This window comes from Felis catus, chromosome A1 (assembly GCF_018350175.1).
Source record: "Felis catus isolate Fca126 chromosome A1, F.catus_Fca126_mat1.0, whole genome shotgun sequence".
Classification (NCBI taxonomy): domain Eukaryota; kingdom Metazoa; phylum Chordata; class Mammalia; order Carnivora; family Felidae; genus Felis; species Felis catus.
This window is the reverse complement of record NC_058368.1, coordinates 71632216-71657102: the sequence shown is the minus strand read 5'-3', so window position 1 is coordinate 71657102 and position 24887 is coordinate 71632216. Positions and strand designations below refer to the sequence as shown.

The window sequence follows — 24887 nt, the reverse complement described above, 5'->3', positions numbered from 1 at the left end:
ATGTATAGTTTTCATACAAAGACAGTTTTACTTCTTCCTTTCCAGCATAGATGCCTTTTATGTCTTCATCTAGCCTGACTGCTCTGGCCAGGACTTCTAGTAGTATGTTGAATAAGACTGGTGAGAGTGGGCATCCTTGTCTTTTTCTAATCTTAGAGGAAAAGCTTTAAGGTTTTCACTATTACGTTGTCAGCTGTGGGTTTGTCATATATAAACTTTATTATGATGAGGTATGTTCCTTCTGTACCTAGTTTGTTGAGAGTTTCTATCGTGAAAGGATGTTGTGCTTTTGTCAAATGCTTTTTCTGCATCTATCGAGATGATCGTATGATTTTATCTTTCATTCTATTAATGTCATATTTGTCATATTTGTTGACTTGTGTGTATTGAACCATCTTTGCATCCAGGGATAAATCCCACTTGATTATGGTGTATGATCCTTTTAATGTGCTGCTGAGTTTGGTTTGCTAATATTTTGTTAAGAATTTTTGCATCTGTATTCATCCGGAATATGAGTCTGTAGTCTTCTTGTGGTGTTGTTATTTGGCTTTGGTATTAGGTTAATGCTGGACTTGTAAAATAAGTTTGGGAGTATTCCCATCTCTTCAAGTTTCTGGCTGAGTTTGAGAAGGATTGGCATTAAGGTGGAATTCAGTGAAACCATGTGGTCCTGGGATTTTCTTTGTTGGGAGGTTTTTGATCACTGACTTGGTCTCCTTCCTTGTTAATAGTCCGTTCACATATTCTGTTTCTCCGCCAATCTATCTTAATAAGTTGTATGTTTCTAGGAATCTATCAGTTTTTTGTAGTTGTCCAATTTGTTGGCAGATAATTATTCATAGGGGTCTCCTGTGGTCCTATGTATTCCTGGGTGTCAACTGTAATGTCTCCTCTTTTTATTCTGATTTTATGTACTTGAGTCTTCTCTCTTTTTTTCTTAGTCTAGCTAAAGTTTTGTCAATTTTATCTTAAAAAAAAAAAAAACAGCTCTTAGTTTCATTGATGTTTTCTATTTTTCTGGCCTCTATTTCTGCCCTGATCTTTGTTATTCCTTCCTTCTGCAAACTTTAGGCTTAATTTATTCTTCTTTTCCTCCTTCCTGGAAGTCTGTCCTCTACTCTGTTACTGTATGTGTTTTAAAAATGTAAAATGCAATTTTATGAAAGTATAACACATCAGAAAAGTGTGGAAATCATATAGCATGATAGGAATCATAATAGGAACACACCGTGTAAACAGCACCCAAATCAAGTGTGCTCACGTCTTTCCTTGGCAGTAACCACTGTCCTGACATCCAGCAGCAGAGGTCAGTCTGGCTATTATTCATGTTCTTATAAATACAGTCATACAGTATGTGCTGTTTCTGCCTGACTTCTGTCACTCAGCATTGCTTGTGAGATTCATCCATGTTGTTACATGTAGTTGTCCATTCGTTCTCACTGCTGTGGAGTTTTCCACAGTATACCACACTTTATTAGCCTGTTTTAATTACTGTTGAGGGACATTTGGGTAGTATCTGCATTTGAGTTATTATAAATAGTGCTGATCAGAATATGTCAAGCAGTCTTCCACTGGGGTTACACTAGATAATTTTTTAAAACACAAATCTTACGATGTCACCTCTCAGGCTTACTACCCTTAGTTACCCCATCACATAGGGCTGAGAGTTAGGTCTCTAGTGACCCGGACCCAGCCTCCCTCCTCTGTCTCTTCCCCTATAGTCCTGGCCTCACACTCATGCCCTGACCCCCAGGCATGCCCAGGCTGTCCTCCTGGTCAAACCACCCATTTGTCCCCTAGCCATCCCCTGACTTGTGTCCACCTCTTTCCTGTTTCTCTTCAAAGACTCTGCTGTTCAGATAGTCATTCTCCTTCGGGACCTGTGATGCCCTGCTTCCCCAGGCATGTCTCATTGGCCTCCCCACAGTGTGTCTTATAATCATCTTTTAATGTAAATCTCAGGTGTTTAGCACCTGGGAAAGAGGTACAGTCCACCTGGTCTGCATTGGTCTTGCTCTCGCTATGAGACAGGGACCTGTTCTCTAAAGAACTGTCTTTATTCCAAGATTGGAACAGTAGGAAGGAGAGAGAAATTCCTTAACTTAAAAATAGTTGAAATCTTTGTTATAGTGATAGAATGCCAAATTTGCATGAATTTTGAAGGATCAGCTCCTTTGGGCAACTGTGGCCTGGTGGTGTCCTTCCCTCCTTGGGAAGCTGGGGGATGATGCAGAGAGAGGTGGCTCTTTCTGGAGCTCCCCTTCCTCGCCCTCCCCTTCTGCCTCTGCACCATGTCACACTGGACAGCAGAGCCCAGGGGTCCTGGCTGTGGGCACCCACTCAAAGGACTGGTAGAGAGTTGCACAGCTACTTTAACTAGGGGGCTTCAAGTGGGACTGTCTTTAACCTTTAGTTTGTAGTTTGTGAAGCATCACCTCAGGGCGGGGGGCGGATTGCTTTGTCATTTGGGGGAAACTCCTGAGATACCAGATGACATCTGTTACTACCAGCTCTGGCTGGAGTGGGGAGATGGTTTTTCCTCCTGCTGACCACAGGCTGGTTGGTCCCAGGATAGAGGAGGGTGGAGAGGAGAGACACCTTATTTTCTTCTCTTTGTGTTTATACATACAACATGGCTTTTTGTTTGTTTTTTAGTAAGAAAGTCTTTTGGGCAAGGTAAATGACAAAGCTCCTATAAACAAAAAACTAAAATCCTTGGGCTATTTGATTAGGACAATGTTTGAGTAAACCCATGGTAGCTTCCCTGAGTACTTGTTTATCATGATTGAAAGAACATTTATAAACCTAAAAAAATACATCCAGTAATGGAAAAACAAAGCTGTTGTTTTGAAATAAGTTTGAAAAAGTGTTTAAACTAAATATAGCAGTATCTGTTCTTTGATAACCACAAAATAGTAACAACAGAGTTTTACATTCTAACTGGATTTTGCTCTTCCCAGGAACAGACTCTATGTTGGCTTTTAAGTGGTTTTTAAAAGCCAAGTTAGACCAGATTGGCTTTTTAGTAATATTTTGAGTCCTGGGATCCATCCCCGAACACTAGAGAGGCCAAAGTGTCATGGACCCTGAGGAAGAATGGTGTGTTCAGCCTCAATGCTACTGACTTCTGTCAGCTGGTCCTAGTGATAATGTAGCTTTTAAAGTGGGATTGAAAAAAACATTGGTGGGGATTTCGTACATGAAAGGATTGGATTCAGTTCAGTGCATTCAGTTCCCTTGAAACCCAACATATTTTTCTAGTAGTTTTGGACCCAAAGAGTTCTGGCTGCCATCAGCAAACAGTGACCAGCTGCGTGTTTAGGCCCCACAGGAATGTGAGTAAATGGATCCACTTTACGTGAAGTATTTAAAAGCATGTTCAGTAACATAGCCTTCATTTCCTCCCCACTTCTTTCTTATAATTCAGTTTTTGCTGCCCTCTCAACTGTTTTAATTGAGTTGAACTGAGGGAATGAGAAAAGCACCAGAAGGATTTGAATGCTTTGGGGACAGGTAATTAATCAAAACCCGCATTAGGCTTAATATTCTGTGCTTTTATTTTTAAGAAAGCTTCTTTCTTTTTAAGAACTGTTTAAAAACGGAGGTCCGTGTGTCACATGTGCACCAGGGGCGGTCCTCCTGGTGCTCCAGCAGGCAGTTACCTTCCCTCTAGGTCTGCATTCCTCCCCTCGCCTACCTGACTTCCTGTGGGTAGCCAGCACCTTTGCAGAGAATTTAGACAGGATTTAACAATATTCTCAGCAAAGGTAATTCTGAAGGTAGATCTGTTTGTTACCGGAAGAATTAAGTCCTGAATTCCAGAGCCCACTGGGAACAGAGTTTGGCTCATTGCTGATTCACTGTGGGCTTGCAGTGCCAACTGGCAGGGGAGCATGGGGCCGGGAGCACTGGACACACCAGTGGGTGGGAGCCACGTGTGCTGGTGGTTTCCAAGTGATGCTCAGGGCCACTTTGGTGGTCTAGGTCGTGCTCTGGAGCTTTGCAGTTGTATCTGCTGGTCATCTTCCAGAGTCCTTTCGCTAATTCAGTTCTGTCCCATGTCATTCGGAGAGGCCTGTGATCTGCCCCCTGTGGATCCCGGGTCCCAGGCCAGCCGAGCCCAGGGTGCCCACACCCCCCACTGCCACCCGCTGTGGCCTTGCCTCATGTGGCTGGGTGAAACAGGTCCCTCTGACAGTCAGCAGGGGCTTGGCTTTGACCTCTGATTTCCCAGCTCTCTGTCCAGTGCTCCTTCTGGGAGGCTTGTTTCTGTAAAGCTATGAAATACTATATTAAGTAGAGGGAGTGAGGGCTCAGACCTAGCCAGGAACCCTCACCTGCATTCGTAACAAGTTTATTCACTTTTGGGTAGGCCTGACTTCTAAAGCGTTGTCTTAGAGTTGTTTAAACAGGTGTATGTTCTCTTCTTTCTAGAATAGTTTGTTAGCACACTACCTAAAAAAGCATGGCTTTGTATGACATTTTGTAATAGTTCTGTGTTGCTTCTGACTCACATGTAAGTTGCACTTCCAAGCTTCCCATTCTCACCTAGGAAAGCAGATCAGTTGAATAAAAACCATTTTGTTACTACAGACTTAAAATGTTTCTGAAAAAACCTTTCAGTAGTACACTAAAGGATAGTCCTTCCCCTTCCCTCTGCTGCTTGTGGGCCTGAGTTGTCATGGAGGAAAAACAAAGACCTTTGGGGGCATACGAGATGCAAGTTACCTGCCTCTAACCAGACCCACTGGCCCCTTTGCCCTGCCCTGTAGACAGACACTGGGTTGGGACACGGTGCAGATTCTTGGCTCTTTCTCTTGACCCGAGGGCTTGTGCCAGGCAGCATGAACATACCTTGAGCAGCTGCCAGCATGTCGGGGAAGAGCTCCACTCTTCTCTAGCAGGCTTGCAGATATACTCTAACAGGCAGATCATTTGCTGTGTTTCTTAGTAGCCAAGTGTGGGAACCTCCGCTCAGTCAGCAACAGTGGACGGGCCCTGGGTGGGCAAGGATAGCTGGTGGGGCCTGAGTCTGAATCCCAGCAGCTGATTCACTGCTCCCTCAGCCCCAGCTCCTAGGGCTGCTTCACCTTCCGGGAAGAAGTCTTCTGGCCTTGTACTGCATGTTGGGTTCCAGAAAGTGACTAAGGGAGGCCACCACAAATCCTAAATAAAAGACAGGAAGTGTTTGCTGTTGACTGGGAATTGTGGAACATGTTGAACTCAGGTAAGAATATAAACGGATAATAATATAGACTGAGAGGCTGGCAAACTGTGTTCCTTCTGTGATCTCATTTCATCTTTTTCTTTACTTCAGTTTTCTTTGAGATATAATGTATACACAAGAAAATTTACACATTAAGTATGTAGGTGGATGATTCTGACAAACATATACCTGCCTTCCTACATTCAAAGCAAGTTCTGCTTGGAATGCAGTTTTGCTTCTCCCAGCTGACCTGGTCATAGACATACCATGTTACTTGTGCCCACTGAGTCTCACAGAGTCCCATGCTCCTGTCCCCGAGACTGTGCTCCTGGGGCACCAAGAATGCTGTGTGCCAGTGGGGCTGTGTGGATCTTCTCTGTTCGCTAGCGCTCCCTCAGACTTAAGTTCAAAGATGAAATTATTAGGAATTCCAGGATGGTGGCAGCCTCTGGGTGCTGATTCCATGGTGCCTGGCAGCCCGCCAGGTCTCCGTAGACACCTGTGGCTGTCTTCTGGGTGAGGGTATCAAGGGAGCCCAGTGTGGAGCGGTGGCCCGAGCCACCAGCTGCCTGGGCCCTCTGGAGGCCAGAGGCAGTGAGAGAAATGCCTCCTCCCAGAGTTGGACGAGAGCCTTCGGAAGGCAGGACAGGTGAAGGCAGACACAGCTGCTCTGTCGGCTATAACTGGGCACATTGTGTAAGTCACTCTGCCTCGGTTTCCCCATCTGTAAAATGGGGAGAAGCTAGAGTAAGGAGCTTCTCCCATTGAATGTTAACTTGAGAATGTAAAATGAAGCATTTCGCACAGGGCTAGGCACGGAGTAAATGCTGTCAACTCTTGATGGCCAGCATTATTCATACTGTCCCCTCTGAGCCACAGGTGGGCTCTTTGTGAGGACTCTCAGCACCTTCTTCTGGGCATCTCACCTGCTGATGGTACCCAGTGCTCTCCCCACCACCTCCAGCTGGCGGGGCCAGGCCTTTCCAGACCTTTCTGTGCCTCCGGCCAGGAGGCAGCAGCACCGCCGCCCTGGCCGTGCCTGGTGTTTGTGGCTGTGGCCCTGGCAGCCCTGGCCGGGCCACTGTCCAGCCTGTTTCCAGAGAGGCCTTTCCCTGACTTGGCATTTGGGGACTTTACAGCTGTTCTTCCCAGACTTTTGAGTGGGCCCAGGGATGTGAGGGCATGGTCACGTCCCCCTCGTTGGTCACTCTGTGTTTAAAGATGGTAAAATAATTGCCTCAAGAGTGGTATGGCATTCAAAATTTTCTTTGTAAAAATGTCTGGTATGGCCAAAGAGTGAAAACGCATGGAATGGTTGCTGAGGCAGCATTCAGAGGAACCCGTGTGGCATCAGGGACCATAAAGCGCCTGTTTGTTTCATGGACCCATGAAGGGTCAGAGTTGGAGGGGACAGCTGTGAGTGGAGACCCTCGCTTCTTGATTTCAAAGGCACCGCCGTTTCACCGGAGCTGCTCGGTTAATGTAAGAAAGGTGTTTTGCCATCAACGTTTCCAGGGTATTCGGTGGGGTTGGCGCGGGGTCGGCCGGGCAGGAAGCCCTTGTCGTTGCTGGAAAGAAACTAGCAAGCAGGAGAGTGACAGCATCAAAGCACCCACAGGATGCGGCCAGAGCCCTCCCTGGCGCGTCGCCCACGAGCCGCTCAGAGGGGAGAGTGACGTAACCTTCCAGCGCTTGGTGCTCCAGGCCGAGCTCCAGCTTAAAGTTCAAGGCATTTTGTTTTTTCACCTGTTTCCTACAGTTCTGAGAAACTTCTGAAGAATTAATGTGTAACTGTATCAGACACTCAGGGGTTTTCTCAAGGGAAAATAATGTTACAGTCGGGGGAGAAGCAGCCACTTGACCGAGATGCCAGAGTTTTCTATAAAATAAAAACCCTCCTTAGAGCAGGCACGCACAGCACACGCGCTTCTTACCGAGATCCGGCCACACTTGGTGACATCTGCTAAGGGCGGCTGGTGGCCACGGACGGACTAGGATGGCAGCTGGCTTTGCTGAAGTGGGTCCTCGGTTGTGACAGGGTGGCCGGGGTCTGCAGGAGCCAATGCTGACAGCGGCTTCATACGGCAGGAGAAGCGGGAGAAGATGGGAGAAGACAGGCCCGACAATCGCACACTTCTCTGGGGCAGGCGTTTCTGGAAACAGTGCAGTGCCAAGAGGCAGGGCCGGCTCCTAGGCGCTGAGTTTTGTGCCACCCAAATCCCGCCACTTCACCCACCTTCTCGAACCCTCTTAATTTGACACCAGGCAGTGAACAGTGTTAGCGGCTTGATGAATTATCCAAGAAAACATACAGATTTACTAACGTTTCCCCATTTCATTACATTTTAATCCATCCGGGATGAATATTTTATGGAGGTGCCTTTACTTAAAGGTTGTTTTCATGTTAGAAGCTGGTGCCCATTGAAGTCCCTTTGCCGGTAAGTTTGAGAACAGTTCACCATTAGCCTTTTGCTTCACCTGGTACGTGTGTTTCTAAATGTGGTCTCAGCCTTTGCGATAGCTGCCGTTTGTAAACTAGCACAATAAACTCTTACTGCAACCCTGCCTTTTACACTCTTACCACCAGGTGGCTAAGAAAAAAATTAAGCAGGAAAAATCCAACAATTATGGGAATGATTCGTAATCACTTTCAATTTCTGCTTCAGCGATGAAATACGAAACTATAGACGGGCTGTGTTTGAAGACTGAAAACTGCTGAGCAAGGGGCAGGCATTTCCAGCAGCGCCAGGCCAGATGGGCACTTCCACGGGTGGTTTCGTGTTCTGAAATATTGACAATGCTAAAGCAACCAAAATTTGCTGAAGTAAAAGTTTCTGTGCCTGTCCCACCTCCCTACTGACCCCTCACTGTCCACGTCATTCCCAACCAGTTGGTTTGGGACAGGGGTTCAGTTTTGGGCTCCTCGACTCCCAAGTGCAGGGTCCTGAGACCTTAGTGCAGCAGTGGCCTCCCACTCAGTCCTGTATACGCTGGTAATGTTGGCAGAGATGGTGCTTCAGGTCATTTAGAATCGGCTCCTGCCACACTGAATAATGTTAGCATCTCGTGTGTCTCTCTCGTTGATATTGTAGGGTAATCCATGTGTGGTGGATGGTGACATAACAGGGTTGAAAAACACTTTTAGACGTCCTCTCATAGACCCCATCTGTTAGCGGAAGGACAGCATCATAACAAACCATGACCCCCCCCCCCCCCCCCCCCCGCCCCAGTCCCTGCCATGGCTCTGTGGCATTTAAAGAGGATGGCCGATCTTATCCCACAAATATGAAACCCCACCAGTGTGCCTGCCTGTGGTGCTCAGCCTCCCCTGTGCATTCCAGTTGGCCCTTCAATTCTCTAATTTATTAACTTTGACAAGTAACCTCTTGGTTGTACATGATTTTATTCACAATTTGTTTTTCTGATTCAAAGTGAACATGAGTGCCTTAATCCTCTAATGGGAATTAATTGCTTGTTTCAGTGCTTAACTCTGATCCTTTCTCAATCCCCACAGGGATGAGTTTCTTCCTGAAGGATCTGTGTTTGTTCAAAACACAATCAGAAAGGTAATGATGTTTTTCTTATGAAAGGAGCCAGAAATGCAAAATGTTAATTCTTTTTTTCCCCCCCCTTACATAAGTAGTAAAGGATACAAGAGATGAAATGTAGACTATTATAATTTGGTCATTCTAGCTAGCTACATTTTTTCCTAGTAAAGAAGTTTTTTATTGCTAGGTTTTCTTTTATGGGAAAAAGCTATCTTCTGTAGAAGAAAGCTACTGGACTGATTTTCCACAGAGTCGAAGTTAACAACCTGTGGCCTAACCATGATCATTTCTATGTAACAGCACCTTCCCAGGGATTCTTGGCTCTGAAAACTCATCAACGCCCAACCAGTAATTGATATGGCGTGATTCCCTCTCCCATTTATTATGTAGAATATTCATTTTTATTTTTTTAAGAGGCTTCATTGAGAAGAATATAAGCCAGTAGATATTTTTATAAGACCTTAATGAAGGAGGTAGGGTGGAGAACTTCAGAACATTCATTGGGTTCTGAGGCCGGGCACACAATCGGCAGTCACTAGAGATGGGATGAATGCAGGTTTAAAATAACTTTTCCCAAAGACCCACAGCTGCTGAGTGGTAGAGGTGGGGATTTGATTCAGGCCTGTCATTGTGCCACAGTGCATCTCCTTACACTTACCATGCACTGTGTTCTTAAACGGCCATCTGTAGAACACTGAGGCCACCCTAAAAGGGTTCAGCCCACACTGCTGTCTGAGCCCACAGGGCTGGCCAGGCCAGGCCATCAGTGTCCTAGAAGAGGCCTACCCGGGGGGGATACACCACAGTAAAGCAGAGACAGAGCCACTTCTAAAGGTCACTCTTCAGTTTTCTCTGGAAAAGCCCAGATGGCTCACCTAGAGCTGTTCCTAAACTCTTGCATTTTATCCAAAACTCTAACCAGGCTGAAACACAGTAATGTATGAGCCTCAGGAGGTGGCATTCCCTTCTGCTGTGGCAGTGCTGCCCGCTCCCAGCCTGGATGAATCACACGCATATTCTCAGCTAGCTCTGGCTGGGGTTAGGAGAGGATCTGGTGCATGTAAGTAGACTTTTTGCATGTCCTATTGGCTGTCACCCTCATCGCAGCCCTTGGAGACAGGGTGAACCCGTCAAAGAACAGAAAGGAAAACTAAACCCAAAGCTAGCAAAAGGAAGGAAAAAATAGAGATTAGAGCAGAGATAAAATAGAGAACAGAAGAACAATAGAGAAAATCAACAAAATTGACAAACTTGTGTCTAGATTTACTAGGAAGAAAAAAAGATATAAATAAAGTCAGAAATGAAAGAGGGAAAAGTACAACCCATTTAGTAGAGATAAAAAGGATTATAAGAGAACAACTGTGTGCCAACAAATTGAAACCTGGATGAAATGGCTCATGCCTAGAAACACACCCTATCAGGATAAATTGTGATGAAATAGAAAATCAGAGTAACCAAAAAAGAGATTGAATTACTAATCAAAAACCCCTTAACAGAGACCAGAACCAGATGACTTCACTGGTGAATTTTACCAAAGCTTCCCAAAAATTGAAGAGGAGGGGACATTTTCAAACTCATTCAATGAAACTCATTCAATGAGGGCAGCATTCTAATCTGATACCAAAACCAGATTAATATCCCTGCTGAAGATTGATGCAAAAATTCTAAACAAAATATTAGCAAACAGAATTAAATGGATTATATACCACCACCAAGTGGAGTTTGTCTCAGGAATGCAAGGGTGGTTCAACATAAGAAAATAACCAATGTAATACATGTTAACAGAATGAAGGGGAAAAAGTTGACAAGAGTCAATGCCAGTTTGTGGTAAAAACACTTAAACTAGAAACAGAAGGCAACTACCTCAACATAATAAAGGCTGTATATAAAAATCCCCAAACTAACATCATACTCAATGGTGAAAGACTGAAAGGTTTTTCCTCTAAGATCAGAAAGCAAGCATCCTTGTCTTGTTCACCACTTCTTTCAGTGTAGTATTATAAGTCCTACCTGAGGGGCGCTTGGGTGGCTCAGTCAGCTGAGCATCTGACTCTTGGTTTCAGCTCAGATTACGATCCCAGGATTGAGCCCTTTGTTGGGCTGAGCGTGGAGTCTTCTTTGGATTCTCTCTCTCTCTGCCCTTCTCCCCACTTTTACGCACTCTCTCATTCTCTTAAAAAGAAAAAAAAATCCTACCTGAAACAATCAGGCAAGTAAAATGCTTAACAAGGAGGTAAAAGGCTTGTACACTGAAAACTACAATATGTTGCTGAAAGTAATTAAAGACAAATAAATGGAAAGACAGCTCGTGTTCATGGATTGGAAGATTAAATATTGTTAGGATGCTCAGACAACCCAGATCTACCAAATCTATAGATTTAATGCAACTGTCATGAAAATTCCCAAAGGTGACTTTTTGCAGAAATAGAAAAATCCATTCTGAAATTCATGAAGAATACCAGGCTACCCCAAATAAGCAGTGTAATTGTGAACAATAACAAAGTTGGAGCTCTCATACTTCCCGACTTCAAAAAACTTACTGCAGAGCTACAGTAATCAAAACAGTATGGTATGGAAGACAGCAGAGTCTACAAATCAATCCTTGCATGTATAGTTAAGTGATTTTTGATGAGGGTGCCAAGACCAATGGGGAAAGGTCAGTCCTTACAACAGTTGGGAAACTGGATATCCATATGTAAGAGAATAAAGCTGGACCCTTACTTTACATCACATACAAAAATTAACTCAAAATGATCAGCAACCTAACAGAAGAGCTAAGCCTATAAAACCCTTAGGAGAAAACATTGGGCAAAAGTTTGACATTCGATTTGGTAGTGATTTCTTGGATAGGACACCAAAAATGGTAAACAAAAGTAAAAATACATTGGACAACACCAAAATTCAAAACTGTGCATCAAAGATGCAATCAACAGAATGAAAAGGCACCCCCTATGGAATGGGAGAACATATTTGTAAATCATGCATCTGAGGAAAGGTTAATACCCAGAAGATATAGAGAACTAGAACTCAATAGTGAAAAACAACCTGATAAAAAAGTAGGCAAAGCACCCGAATAGACATTCCAACAAAAAAGATACATGAATGACCAATAAGCACATGAAAAGATGCTAAAACATCACTAATTATGGAAATGCAAATCAAAACCACAGTGAGATACCACCTCACACCAGTTAGGATGACCACTATCAAAAAAAGCATCAGAAAACAATGTAACAAGTGCTGTGGAGAAATTGGAGGCCTTGTGCACTGTAGGTAGGAATGCAAAATGGTACAGCTGCTAACAGAATACTATATGGAGGTTCTTCAGAAAATTAAACATAGAATAACCATATGATCTAGCAATCCTATGTTCGTGGCTGCATTATTCACAATAGCCAAGAAGTGGAAGCAACCCAAATGTCTTTTGGTGGATGAATGAACAAATATGGTGTATGCATATGATGGAGTATTATGCAGCCTTAAATAGGAAAGAAATTCTGACATGTGCTGCAACAACGGATGAACCTTGAGGACATTATGCTCAGTGAAATTATCCAGCCACAAAGAGATAAACACTATATAATTTCACTTATGTGAGGTACCTAGAGTAGGCCAAACTCATAGAAAGCAGCATGGGGTTGCCAGGGGTGGGAAGACAGGGAATGGGGAGTTCTTGTGTAATGGGTATAGAGTTTCAGTTTTGTAAGATGGAAAGAGTTTTGGAGATGGATGGTGGTGATGGGTGCACAACAGTGTGAATGCACCTAACACTAATGAACTGTACGCTTAAAAATGGTTAGGATGGTAAATTTTATGTTTTGTGTATTTTACCACAATTTTTAAAAATTTGAAAATAAGAGAAATACAGAGAAGTAATTGATTTATCAAATAAAATTCAGTCAAAACAAAGGGAGGGGAGAGAAAAAGAGTATAGTATGTCCTTGGCACTGTCACTGCAGAGCCTGAGTCCTGGGCTGTACCTGACAGGGTCACAGTTCCCTTGGGATCTGGAAGTACAGAGCCCTGGAGGCATTCAGAGTCCTGTAGATGTAGCCCAGTTCCTGGTGCTGCCCCCACAGGCTCTGTGCAGGGAGCCTCACCTCGACCACTTTAATTTGTTCATCCCTCAAATGAGGTACCGCCACCCGTCTTTAATGGGGTGCTGGGGATCCGGTCATCGCAGGGAAGTAATCAGCCCCTGCAGAAGTGCCATCCTCTGCAGCCCTCTGACCAGTTTCTGTCCTTCCTCCCCTCTCCTCTCCTGGATGAGGCATCTCTTTCCTTCCTTTGCAATTGAATCCCTTGAATAATGGAAGCATGACACTTTCTTTGCTCAGAATCTGCTCTGGCATCTTATGGCTCTTATTCCAAAGCCCAGGCTTTCTCCAGTAGGACTGTTCTAAACCTCTTTCCATTCTGCAAGTTCTCAGCCCTGGTGGCACCCGCCCCATCCTGGACAGACAACATCACCTATTTTAAGGAAAGGCCAGGCAACCCGGCACAAACGTCCCTGTGGCCACCCATCTGTCCTAAGGCAGGGTCCCCCTCACCACGCCCTGGGTGCACTCTTTCCTATTGTCCTTGCTCCACTTTTTTTTTTTTTTTGGATGCTGCCCATTTACCAATCTGTCTTTCCCTTGACCTTCACAGCAAGCCCAGGAGAGGCGAATATATCTCCTCCTTTATGTGGGGAGGGAAAATAATATGCCCTCTACCCTCATAGGCTCTTGACTGAGACACTCCCTGTAATAAAAGATTAACAGGAGAGGAACACACAAGTTTTGTAACACATATACCTCCTGCATACATGGGGAGACCCAGAAGAACGGAGTACCTCCGCACATGACCCACAACCCTCCCCTTAAATACCATTTCCAGCAAAAGGCAAAAGAAGATGTTGGGGCCAGGAAGCCGGCTGTGGGAGGTCTTCAGGCAAAGTACAGTGAACAAGGGCAAGGATGTGCATCTCTTGGTCTTTGCCTTTGGCATCGATAGTTTCTAGAGATGTAGGCATCTTCTGCTTGCTGGTAGAGCTGGGAAGATACTGTATGGAGACACCCCTTATAGATGTAAATGACTCATATAAAGGGTAACTTCTATCAGAGTTTCTCCTGTGTTTCTTAAAAATATTCATCCTAAAACAATCCTCATGCCAAAGAGGCATATTTTGGGGTGACCAGCTCTGCTCCCTACAGCGTGCACCCCTGCACTCAACACGAGGCCTCTGGGTACACAGCCTGCATCTCCCTGAGGGCTGTGGTGGCCTTTTCCTGTGGTTGCTTCCCATTCTCCCCCCTGCTCTTGCCTCAGCAGACAGGATTCCCCCTCTATAAGCAGACCTCTCTCTGTCCCCCCAGCCATCACCAGCCCTCTCTGTGCCCATGATTGCTACCTTACTGGCTTTCTCTTGGCGACCTTAAACACACCCAAGTCGGTGCCATAAACTCTCCTCAGTGCCCCTCTAAGCAAGTGGTTTCCAAACTCCCACCTCCATCCCAGTTCACATTGAGCCTCTGGAAAGATGAAGGGGCTGAGGGCCCTGTGAAGTGGCTGGATGGGTGGTGCAGTGAGGGAGACACAAGAGGAACAGGCTCTTCTGTGCCTGCTTTCTCCCTAAAAATCACTCTAGTGACCCAGAAAGACAAGATGGTAGACAGAAAATGACTTAGCAGCCTGGAGAAACCGGAAACCTAAGACCCTGCATAGTAAGAAGCCAGCAAGCAGCTAGCCACCTGGTAGAGCAGAGCAGCAGAGGAACTCTGGACCCATGGGCGTGCGAAGACCAGGATCAGAGTAGAAACAGGAGGAGAGGGTGAACGTCCTTATAGGGAGCAGAGACACCAGTCTCCCTGCTTCCTGCAGAGAACAAGTGGGTTACTGTCCAGAGAGGCTTGGTATTGGGGACGTCAGGTCCAGCTGAGGGTGGGGTGAGTGGCACCCTGAAAATGGGGATCGAGGGAAAATCTGCATACCTGTAGATCATTATCTGGCACCCCCCAAACCTGTACCCAGATCCCCCACATGAGGCCTGTCGACCATCAGGCTCCCTCCCTAGCACACAGAGCTTTAATTTCCTATACGGTGTCTTGATTCTCAATATGAAAGGCCAACAGCCAAGGATTACTGGCATTTGAAGAAAACATCTAAAGAAACACACCAAAATAGAGGCAAAGCAGGCAAAGATGAAAACAACAAACCAAACGCATGATAATACCTTCCCAAAGATGAGAGATGGTTTTGTGCTGGGAAAGAAATACAATGGCAAAAAATAGACACAAATTCATAAAAGACCTGGAAATTAGTCTATAAAGAAAAATACCTGGGGGGCACCTGGGTGACTCAGTTGGTTAAGCGGCAACTTCAGCTCAGGTCATGGTCTCGTAGTCCGTGAGCTCCAGCCCCGAGTCGGGCTCTGTGCTGACAGCTCAGAGCCTGAAGCCTGCTTTGGGTTCTGCGTCTCCCTCTCTCTCTGCCCCTCCCCTCCTCATGCTCTCTCTCAAAAATAAAAACCTTTTTAAAAAATTTTGAAAAAAGAAAAATACCTGGAAAAAATAAAACTGGGAAATTAATCCAGGAAACACAATACCTGAGTATTAGAAGACAAGAAAGAGAATAAGGTAGGAATGAGAAGAAAATTCCCCACGATCCAAGATGGTCAGTTTTCAGATGGGAATTCCTGGCACAATAAATGAAAGAAACCCACAAGAAGATACACCATTACCTCAGAATCCAAGGGAAAAAGGAAAACCTTGAGAGTTTCCAGACAGGAAAGCTCAAGTCCTGAACAGAGGATGGGGGAGTCCAATGGCACTGGACTTCTCAACAAGAACTTGGGAAATCAGAAAACAAAGAAATGACTTTAAGATTCTTTAGAAAATTATTTCTAGAATTCTCTAACAAGCCACATTGTTAATTGAGAGTGGGAGAAAATTAGCTTCGGCACAATGAGGGAGTCGATGAAGAAGGGGCCATGGGACCCAGGGGCCAGGCTCCTGCACTGGCTCAGGGGAGCCCTTGGCAGCATGGTGGTACATCCCAGATGGCAGCAGTACAACACTGCAACAGGATGGGCTCCAGGGGTGATGGCTCCAGGGGAAAATGAGGAGAACCCAGTGGGTGGTGTTAAAAAGAGAAGCAGAGGCCCAAAATGGCTGCACTTAGGCCAAGGCACTAAATCAAGACTTTACACCCAGCCTAACTGTCCTTTCAGACTTCCCCAGAAATGTAGTCTGAAGTGGTCGATCAGGAGTTTCCCGATCAGCGCCAATGAAGTGATCTGTCACAGGGGCCCTGTCCCTCGCCCAGAGAACAGGAAGTAACCCACCTGGTGAGACCGCCTGGCTCCCCTCTAAGGGAAGGTGACCTTGCCCGGAGCAATCCTGTTCTTTTGCTAATAACTTTCTTGCCCCACCGCCACCTCTGCAGTCCTGTGAAAAGCTTCCATCTGGTACAAGTCCTTGGAGCGCCCCTCCATGTGCCAGATGGGGACCGCCCAACCTACACATCAAGGCAATGCCATCCTCACACTTCCTGAGTTCAGTGTTTGTTCTTTAACAGTGGTCAAGGCTGAAAGGATTCTTACAGCACTTTCTGAAAATGTGAGGCTGAATTAGTGTCAGAGAAACTTGAGCAAAGGGCGGGGGGGGGGGGGGGGGAAGCTGCAAGCAATTTTTAATTCCAAGGAAAACAGAAAAGTTGTCCAAGAAAGGAAGTTAATGATAGTACACTGTGTGCCTTATCTGAGAACAGTGTTTACATAGTTCTGCTGCTGAACTGAGTGTGGGTCTGAGCAAACACTGATGGGAGTCCGCTGGAGGGTCGGGGACAAGGCGGGCATGCGTCCTCAGGGCACCGGTGGCAGTGATGACCACAGCCACCAGGGCATGCGGGACCACCGGCGGTATGACCTCATGGAGCAGCCAGGCTGCTGTTTTACTTCTTTTTACAGTCGAGACCAAGAGGTTAGGTGGTTTGCCTGAAGTCACCACCCAGGCAATTGGGTTCTAAAGTCTGTGCTGTAAACCACTGAGCTCACCTGCTTCAGGAAGGTAAGACAAGATGGAAAAATCCAGAAGTAGCCGTGCATGTCATCAACAGTACGCAGATAAATACTGATGCCACAGCTTAAGGCTTAAAAGTGCGGCCTCCAGGGAGTGGGAAAGGGTAGGCACTTTCATCTTTCCCGTAGAACTAGTTCACGGTTACATTATGCACACATTACTTTTAAAAAAAACATTCAATCAAAGAGGAGAAAGCTGGGGCGCCAGTGATGGCGAGAGCAAGTCTCCAGTTTTGAATGGCTTTGCCCACCTGCGCGTTCTTCGATCCTTACCAGCCGACGTGGTTTCCACACTTGCTGCCAGCTCCGAACACTCCAGTGGGAAACAGGACAGGCGGCCCTTCAGGGAGCAGGCCCCTTGTAGAGAAGTTGGGGCGAGGCAGGGCTGGGTGGGTGCTGCTCCGGGCCGGCCCGAGGAAGCCGCTGTGAAGGGGCCTGGAGGTGGGCAGGTGACCCCTGGGGTGGGGGGGCGAGGCAAGGCCTCTGTTTTGGAGGAAGACCCTCTGGGCGGAGGCTGCAGGAGGGCGGGAAATGGCTGGACCCGGGGTTGCACTGGGTGGAGCGGTGGACAGAGCCTGCTGGAGGGCAGGATACACACGTGGGGGAGTCGGGGCTGCTCCCAAGTGGTCTCCGCAGAGACCCGTCTGGTGCGCTCCCGCTGTCCCCACAGTTCATGCTGACGCTCTCTGTGCCCAGCTGTGCCATCCCCCGGCCCCGGCCACCCTCGGCTCCAGCGTCTACTCCTTCCTCTTCCCTCCGCACCTGTGCTCCAGCTCCCGCCTGATTCACCTCCGTGCTGTCCTCCCTGGCATGACTCCCTCCACACCCCATAGCTCTGCTCTGTCCTTCCCTGTCACCAGGGTCACCAGAACAAGAGCTCTGGGTGCATCCCCATCCTGTTCAAGGTGTCCCAATGTTGCCAAGTGTTCAGGGTGCACATACACGGCCAACCTGGTGCTTCTCCCACAGCCGAGCCTTCCTGAGGTTCATCCAAAACCTGTGCATGTCCTGACGTTCCACTGATGACTGAGAGGGACGCAGTGGACAGGAGGGGAGGTCAGCAGGCGTGCTGGTTTGTGGGGGCTGTGCATCCTCCCCAGATACCCTGAAGAGGTCAGGTGAGGCCAAGACCCCCATACCAGGAAGTGGAAGTTCTGTGAGCCAAGTGGGACTTTTCCAAGGACCACCTGATGGGTGTCCAGGAGCATCACCCTCCAGCTGTTCGTGGCTGGTGGTGGGCTGCTGCCAGCAGACGGGCACGTCCTCTGTTGTCTTGTGCACGGTGTCTTCCTTCCAGAGCCTGCCGTCATCACACAGCGTTGGGCCAGGAGGGCAGTGAAATGCAGGCTTTGGGGAGGGGCCCAACTTGCCTAACTTCCATTTCTAGTTTTGTTTGAGTCACTTTTACACAAATGACTTCTAACAATTTATGTAACAATCTGTAGCCCAGACCCAGGTGAGCAGTAAATATTTACCTTCACACGAGAGCCAAGGTTGCTGCGCTGAGTCACAGTGAGTCACAGGGAAGCATCATTACCCTCTAGGACCTTGAAAAGGGACACGGAAGGTGTGATTGTTGAAGTTTTGCTGGGTCACGCTGCCAGGACCGGTGTGTAAATTTAGTACTAGAACCTGAATGACCTCTTGTAGCGGATTCCATGGGCCTATCTTATATGTATGCAGGTACCGTGTATGTATACATAGTTATATTCACTAACCAGTATTTCTGACTGTTCTATAAAAAAATATTTATTGTATAATTTGTACAGTCATTTTAAAAAGATTAAAAACTAACCGATCTAAGAAACAGCGGTTCTGAGGGCTTGATCCCGAGACAGGCTGTCTCCGACAAGTATGTTCTTAAATGAGTACCTTTTTCCAGAAGGGTGACTATAAAAGGTGGTTGGGTGTTCCTGGCACCTCGGAGCCCAGCACAGGATGGTCGAGAGTAGTGGGCTGTGGGGCTAAGCGGGATTGTGAGCACCCGCTCGCCCAGCAGACCCTGGAACCTTCCCAAAGTCTTCGACCCCAGTCAGGACTGAAAGCCCTTCCCCGGCTCTCTGACACGTTCAGTAGGTACCGGTCTGCTTCCCTTCTGTCTTGCAGCTCCTGCGGCCCGCATGGCTCGTGTGTTCATATACGGGACCCTGAAGAGAGGCCAGCCGAACCACAAGGTCCTGCTGGACGGTGCCAATGGCCGAGCGGCCTTCCAAGGCCGGGGCCGCACAGTGGAGCCGTACCCCTTGGTGATCGCCGGCGAACATAACATTCCGTGGCTGCTTAACCTCCCAGGGCAGGGGCGCTGCGTGGCGGGGGAGATCTATGTCGTGGACGAGCAGATGCTCAGCTTCCTGGATGAGTTTGAGGGTTGCCCCGACATGTACCAGCGCACCCCTGTGAGGGTCACTGTCCTCGAGTGGGAGGGCAGGCAGGGCACCCCGGAGGAGATGCCGGCCACCGACGGGACCCTGCAGTGCTTTGTGTACAGCACGGCCTCCTACGCACCTGAGTGGGTCCGCCTCCCGCACCACGACAATTACGACTCCCGGGGGGAGCATGGCCTTCCCTACAACCCGCGGGAAAACAGATGAGAAGGGCCAAGGTGGACAGAGCCCTGGTGATCAGTCGGGGACACCAGCCTGGCCTGCACTCGCTGAAGGTGGAAGCATAATAATGCCCTTTGAAACAAGTGTTTGTACACTCAGTGTGTGGGAAAGGGGACGATCTCTTCTTCAGTCACAGCTGCTTTCCGCAGTCTCCTGACACACTGGTCACAAGCCTGCGCCTGAAGTCTGTCTCTCCGGTAGCGCTTTGTTGCTTTTGCTGCTTAAAGGCAGCCATGGGCTCGAATACATCGGATAAGGAAATTCAGGATTTTAATTCCCCTAAATGACATTTCCCGAATTCATATGTCATGTTTTGCTTTGCTTTGATCTGAAGATAACATTTAAAATGTAGACTTTGTGTTGCAGCTAGATTTTTAGCAGCCCTGCTGTATTGATTCTAACTTGTAGCAGCAAGAAAAGTAATTTTTTTAACCGATTTTGATTATCTCGGTATAATAAAAGAAACTGAAGAAAAACACACTGTGTTTTGGGGTAGTTCTAGACTCTATAAAACGTCATTGAGTTTTCAGATCAAGCTTATTAAGGAAGGATTTACTAAAGATGTTCATGTAAAATTAAACCGGGTATTTTAGGAAACCAAATTTAAAAGTGCTGGTACTGTTGTCGGCCTTTTTTTTTTTTTTTCCTTTGCATCTCCTTATTTGGCAGAAGGTTCTTTTCACTGGAACCCAGCAAAGTCCTGAGCACCTACTTGATGGCAGGTGCTGAGCACCGTGACTGCAGACGGAGCTCATGTGAGCCGGGGCCTGGGGCCCCGAGGAGCAGCATTGCGGGGCGGGCCTTTCAAGGAAGAACCGACACATTAGTAATTTGTTCTTCAGGCCTGACGGAAGCTTAGCTTCCAAATACAAACAGCACTTAAAATAATTCTAGCGAGGCACGAAGTACCAATTACTACCCACCTCCATCTGATAATCTGTCAGCGGCGCTTCGAATCCGCGCACGACTCTGCCTCTGCCTCCTTACCAGCGAAGTAGGAAATGGATTCCAAGAATTGCAGAAGCAACCGCATTCGCAGCTGCTGATCCTCAGTGACCTCGTCCTCCGCTGGGAGAGCTCACTCACTCTTCAACTTAATGGTACACTGTGATCGCTAACTGCATCTGGCACAAAAACATCATCATTATTTTTAGCCCCTTTTTCTTAACGGGAAACTTGCTTCACAAAAACACAAAAAGGCAAGGATGGGTATCAGCTGATGGGCTTGTGGCAGCCACACCCACCACTCCCAGGGGAGGGAGCCCCAGCAAAGCCCTGAGGATGTGGGCCGGGCAAGAGGGACCCGGTGAGCGGTGAGCGGCTGTCACTAAGGTGCCCCCCCCCCCCGCCCCCCGCCACGCTGCCGGCTCATTCACCTGCCCAATGAGAGCCAAAAGCAGCGCAGGAGGGAGCTCCAGACCTCTACCCACTGTGGGTACTGCGCGGGCTCCCAGAATCATGAAGTGCCACAAATGGGAGTTAGGTCCTCAACCAGGAAGAAGTAGGTAATCAGAGTATGCAGTGGCAAATGATAATTTCATGAAACCGAGGTAAAGAAGTGGGGTTTATATAAAATGTTTTAAAGGATCACAATGAAACGCTAGTATTTAAAGTCTACTGGCACAGCCAGTAGCCTCTTATGTACATTGTCTTCATTCAAAAAAAGGGCAAGCTAATATTTAGACAAATGCTCAGTTTTATTGATTTAATTTTGACACTAGGAAATCTCACAGCAGAAGTACAAATCATATGTACAAGTATTTATATCAATAAAAATTTCCATTGGTGATATTTTGGCAGAAATGTTGGTTTTGACTATATGTGGAATAAATATGACCATGTAAAATCTGCTGCACAGGGGTGTTCCTGCAAAATGCTTGACTAAATTGAGTGTGAAAGAATAATAATACAAATGGCTAATTAAATTGGGTGATGATGGAAAGGCTATAAATACTCATTCCAGTTCCACGAGCAGATCTCCTTCTCCAACTGTGTCTCCAGCTTTACAACGCACTGATTTCACCTTGAATTAAAAAAAAAAAAGGAGGCGGGGGTAAAAATTATTAAGTAGACCACGAGGGAGATCTCATCTTCCTTTTCTGGAAACGAGGAGGCAGCCTGGCAGGCTCCGGAGCACAGGTACAACAGTCCTCTCCTGCCGGCAGAGGAAACTGTGAGCATAGGGACATCCTTGCTGGGGGCTGAGACTCGCCACCTTCCCCCGCCCCGGCCTGTCCCCTGCTGTCCTAAAAGCTGCTGGCGCAGGGGGTCTCTGCTGCTGTCTGCCTGGGCCCAGCGCTGGGTGCACCCGCGGGTCTGTGCAGTGTCCTAAAAGCTCAGTGTGTTTATGCCGGATAAGCTCTCAACAGCCAGCCCTCCCAGTCTCTTCGACAGCATCAGGTGCTAGAAATGGTCTCTGAGAGCTAACGGTATATACTTGGTTTAGTGTTAAACCCAAAACCAAAAATACCACACAATAATACACGAGCCAAAACAAACTCCTTAGCCTGAGATCATAAACTTCCTTCTGACGGGAAATGAAATCCTCCAAAGACATGTGGCTGCAGGGATAGTACTGTATGGCCTAATGTGGAACAGGCACTGAGCTCCCACAGCTGTGCCACTGTGCCCTTACATTCTACTGATTCCTCTCAATTTTAATCAAGTTTTGCTTTCCCGAATTTGTGTTCCGATTTAAGATGAGCAGGGAGATACTGGAGTGGAGATGAAGCAGTCTTTTGATTTCTTGGAGACTCTGCTCAGGCATGGAAACAAACGATGGGCTAGAGCTTCCTGGCCATCTGAGCACCTGGCAAACAGGAAGAACGTCCCGGACAGCGGGTTCGGGGCCCTGGCCTGCGTCCCCACTGCTCCACTGGGAAGCGGAGGGCTAGAGGGACCTTTTCTCCCTGGAATTCAAGCCCTGGGGCCTTCATGATGTGAACATGTGCAGTGGCCACTTCAAAGGCCTGGTAGGTGCTATTGGCACTGAAGCGGCCGCCCTTTCTGATCTGAAGCCTCCGATGTTTGCATAGCGTGTATCTTTCATGCTGCGATTACTACATGAGGACCGGTTTCCATTGTGAACGTTTCTCCGGGAGGAAAAATGGCCCTCCAGATAAGAGCTGCCAATCCCCAGGCTCGCCGGGGCCTGCTCCTCTGTGCAGGGGCCTCTGGCCACTCCTGGGCGCCCTGCTGGGGAGGGGCAGAAGGAAATGGGATGGGCAGGAAAGACTCCAGCTGAAAGGGGTCAGGCCAGAGTACAAGTTCACCCAGAGCCCATCGACACCCTGAAAGCAACTCTGGGCCGCCGATGGCCAGGGATCAGCTGAGTTCCACATGAAACCCAGAAGCCACCGTGAGGCCACGGGGCACAGAACACACTGACAGACCAGGGCTCCACACTCCCTCAGGGAGCTAAGACAGCGTTCATTTTTGTGTTAGTACTTCGGTCCAGCAACACGGGCCCTTGGCACGCAACGACATAGACATGTTCTGGATCCCCCCAGATAAGGCCACGTCTTCATCATGCCTGGAAATTTCTTGACACTAATGCAGCATAAATGTTAAATTAACCCTAGGGAGCAAATGCAACGATTTCTACAGGAACAGAAACGATTGTTGGTCCGCTTTTAGAAAAGAAATCAAGATGTCGAGAGCAGAATTCCCAAATCATGCGATTCTCCTCTCCCAAACACCACGGAGCCTGGGCACAGCCCACGACAGCCTCTTCCAGCCTGACCAGCCAGCTCCAGGCCCAATGACCATAAACTGGGCCTCTGTCCCCCCAGCCAGGCCTACTGTCTGCACATCAGCCTCATTTCTTTTTGGGGTGACAGAGGCTGTATCTCTCTGCAAGTGACACTGTGAGTTGACAGCACTTCTCTGCCAGGGCACCCATGTCCCCAAGGCTTGGTCTCACTTCCCAGGCATGGCCGCAGGGCAGGATGCCTATGGCCCTCTCCCCTCCCCACCCCACCCCGCCTCCTCCAGGACACCGGACACTTCCAAACCAAACCCTCCTCAGAAAAGGCTCATTCTGCTACGAGTGGCATCTTTTTAGAAGCAGGGGGAATAATGAAGTTATTATTAAAAGGACTTTTCTTTATTCTCCAAGGAGAAACCACATTTAAGAAGTTTTACTCTTAACAAGTTTCAGGACAAATATAGCACCTTTTCTCCTCCCTAAATCATGCCATCCATCCCACATGTGTGCATGGGGCTTTCAGCTCCTCTTGATCTAACATTGAATTGTTCTCTTTGCGGAGAAATTATCTTGAAGAGTTACATTAATTTTTGCAATCTCTAAAACCATTTCCTGCTGTGTCACCTGAGTCTCAGATAACTAACTGCCTCCAAGACAGATGTAAACATTAAAAATTAAAGAGTCCTTAATTTGAAAGACATTAAGGTGAAGAACAATTGTTCTTGGACTACCTGCACATCGCAAAGACTCTCCACGAGGCAGGGACACACGGATGCAAAGTGAAAAGAGCTCCCAATCTTAATGTCCTGGTGTGCTGGCAGGGGTCACCTCCACGGTCCCTTCCAGGCCTACCCATCCAAGATCCAAGGGTGGAAATTCTGCTTCCTGTCACAGAGCTGGCAAGGGCTACTGGGAACTTGGGGACGTACCTTGCCAGTTTTCCCAGCTGTCATACTGTTCTGCATTTTCATGGCTTCAATCACACAAATTTCCTGGCCTTCTGCTACCTGGAAGAGCAAACAGAAAAAGGACACACGTTTTAAAATCGTTGTAATTTTGCAACAATGCTCAAGAGTGAAGCCATCAAGAGATTCTTTGTCAAATGCTCTGAAATGTTATCCAAACAGCAGCAACGACCTCTAATACTTCATGTTCCAAGTTCTTCTTGGGGGACAACAGAGAAGGACAATTTTCTCTATCATCATCAAATCCTCACTGGAAAAAAATCCCTGATGTTGGAGGATTAGGGGGGCTGGTTGTGGGGTCTCCCCTGGGAATCAGTCTCTGAATCTGCCTTTGCTACAGAGATGTGGCAAAATGGGATGTTTTCCACTTAATGTGACGTGTCCAGATTTGGCAAATCTCTACATACAGAGAAATCTGGGGGTTCTGGGGGCTGGGAGGCAGAGGGGAGTGACCGCTGGTGGACACAGCATTTCTTTTAGGGGTGAGGAAAATGCTGTGACGGTTGCACCCGTAACTGTGAAGCCATGACAACCACCAAGTGCATGCTGTAAGGGGCCAAACTGCACTGGATGTGAATTTTATCTCAGGAAAGCTGTGACCAAAAAATAGTGTTCCTGTCTATCGCCTTGGGGGGGGGGGGGGGTGTGTGCCGGGAACAGCAGCCAGCCATGGGGACCACGGTCTCAACTTCTGCAGGACACGCCAAGTAACAACCAGGTGGCTCCTGGAAAGTGCCTTCCAACACAGGGAGGGATTTCTCAAGCTCTGCCCGGTCCTTGCAAGGAGACCGGTAGCT

At 47.4% G+C, this 24887-nt stretch overlaps 2 protein-coding genes and 1 long non-coding RNA gene across 21 annotated transcripts in view; 1 reads left to right on the top strand and 2 right to left on the bottom strand.

Moving 5' to 3' along the window:
* GGACT (gamma-glutamylamine cyclotransferase) overlaps window positions 1–19897 on the top strand; it is a 47384-nt gene extending 27487 nt beyond the window's left edge. For 5 of the 11 annotated variants that reach the window (XM_045055509.1, XM_045055499.1, XM_019829120.3 and 2 more), the window contains exons 3-5: window positions 8721–8772; window positions 9677–9814; window positions 18920–19897. In XM_045055509.1, coding sequence (XP_044911444.1) covers window positions 9691–9814; window positions 18920–19404 — 609 coding nt within the window. In that variant the 5' untranslated portion in view covers window positions 8721–8772; window positions 9677–9690 and the 3' untranslated portion in view covers window positions 19405–19897. The other 6 variants (XM_045055529.1, XM_019829142.3, XR_006596513.1 and 3 more) reach the window with 5 other exon arrangements.
* On the bottom strand, window positions 3534–8414 carry LOC102901352. Its single transcript, XR_006596517.1, has 2 exons — window positions 7141–8414; window positions 3534–5166 (listed from the first exon to the last, which is right to left on the bottom strand). It is a non-coding gene; the product is annotated as an uncharacterized LOC102901352 (long non-coding RNA).
* Window positions 19898–21097: 1200 nt separating the features above from the next.
* PCCA (propionyl-CoA carboxylase subunit alpha) overlaps window positions 21098–24887 on the bottom strand; it is a 415541-nt gene continuing 411751 nt past the window's right edge. For 8 of the 9 annotated variants that reach the window (XM_003980503.5, XM_003980505.5, XM_003980504.5 and 5 more), the window contains 2 exons: window positions 24055–24132; window positions 21098–21442 (listed from right to left, as the gene is read on the bottom strand). In XM_003980503.5, coding sequence (XP_003980552.3) covers window positions 21374–21442; window positions 24055–24132 — 147 coding nt within the window. In that variant the 3' untranslated portion in view covers window positions 21098–21373. Of the gene's footprint in view, window positions 21575–24054; window positions 24133–24887 lie in introns of all 9 variants that reach the window. The other variant, XM_019829079.3, reaches the window with a different exon arrangement.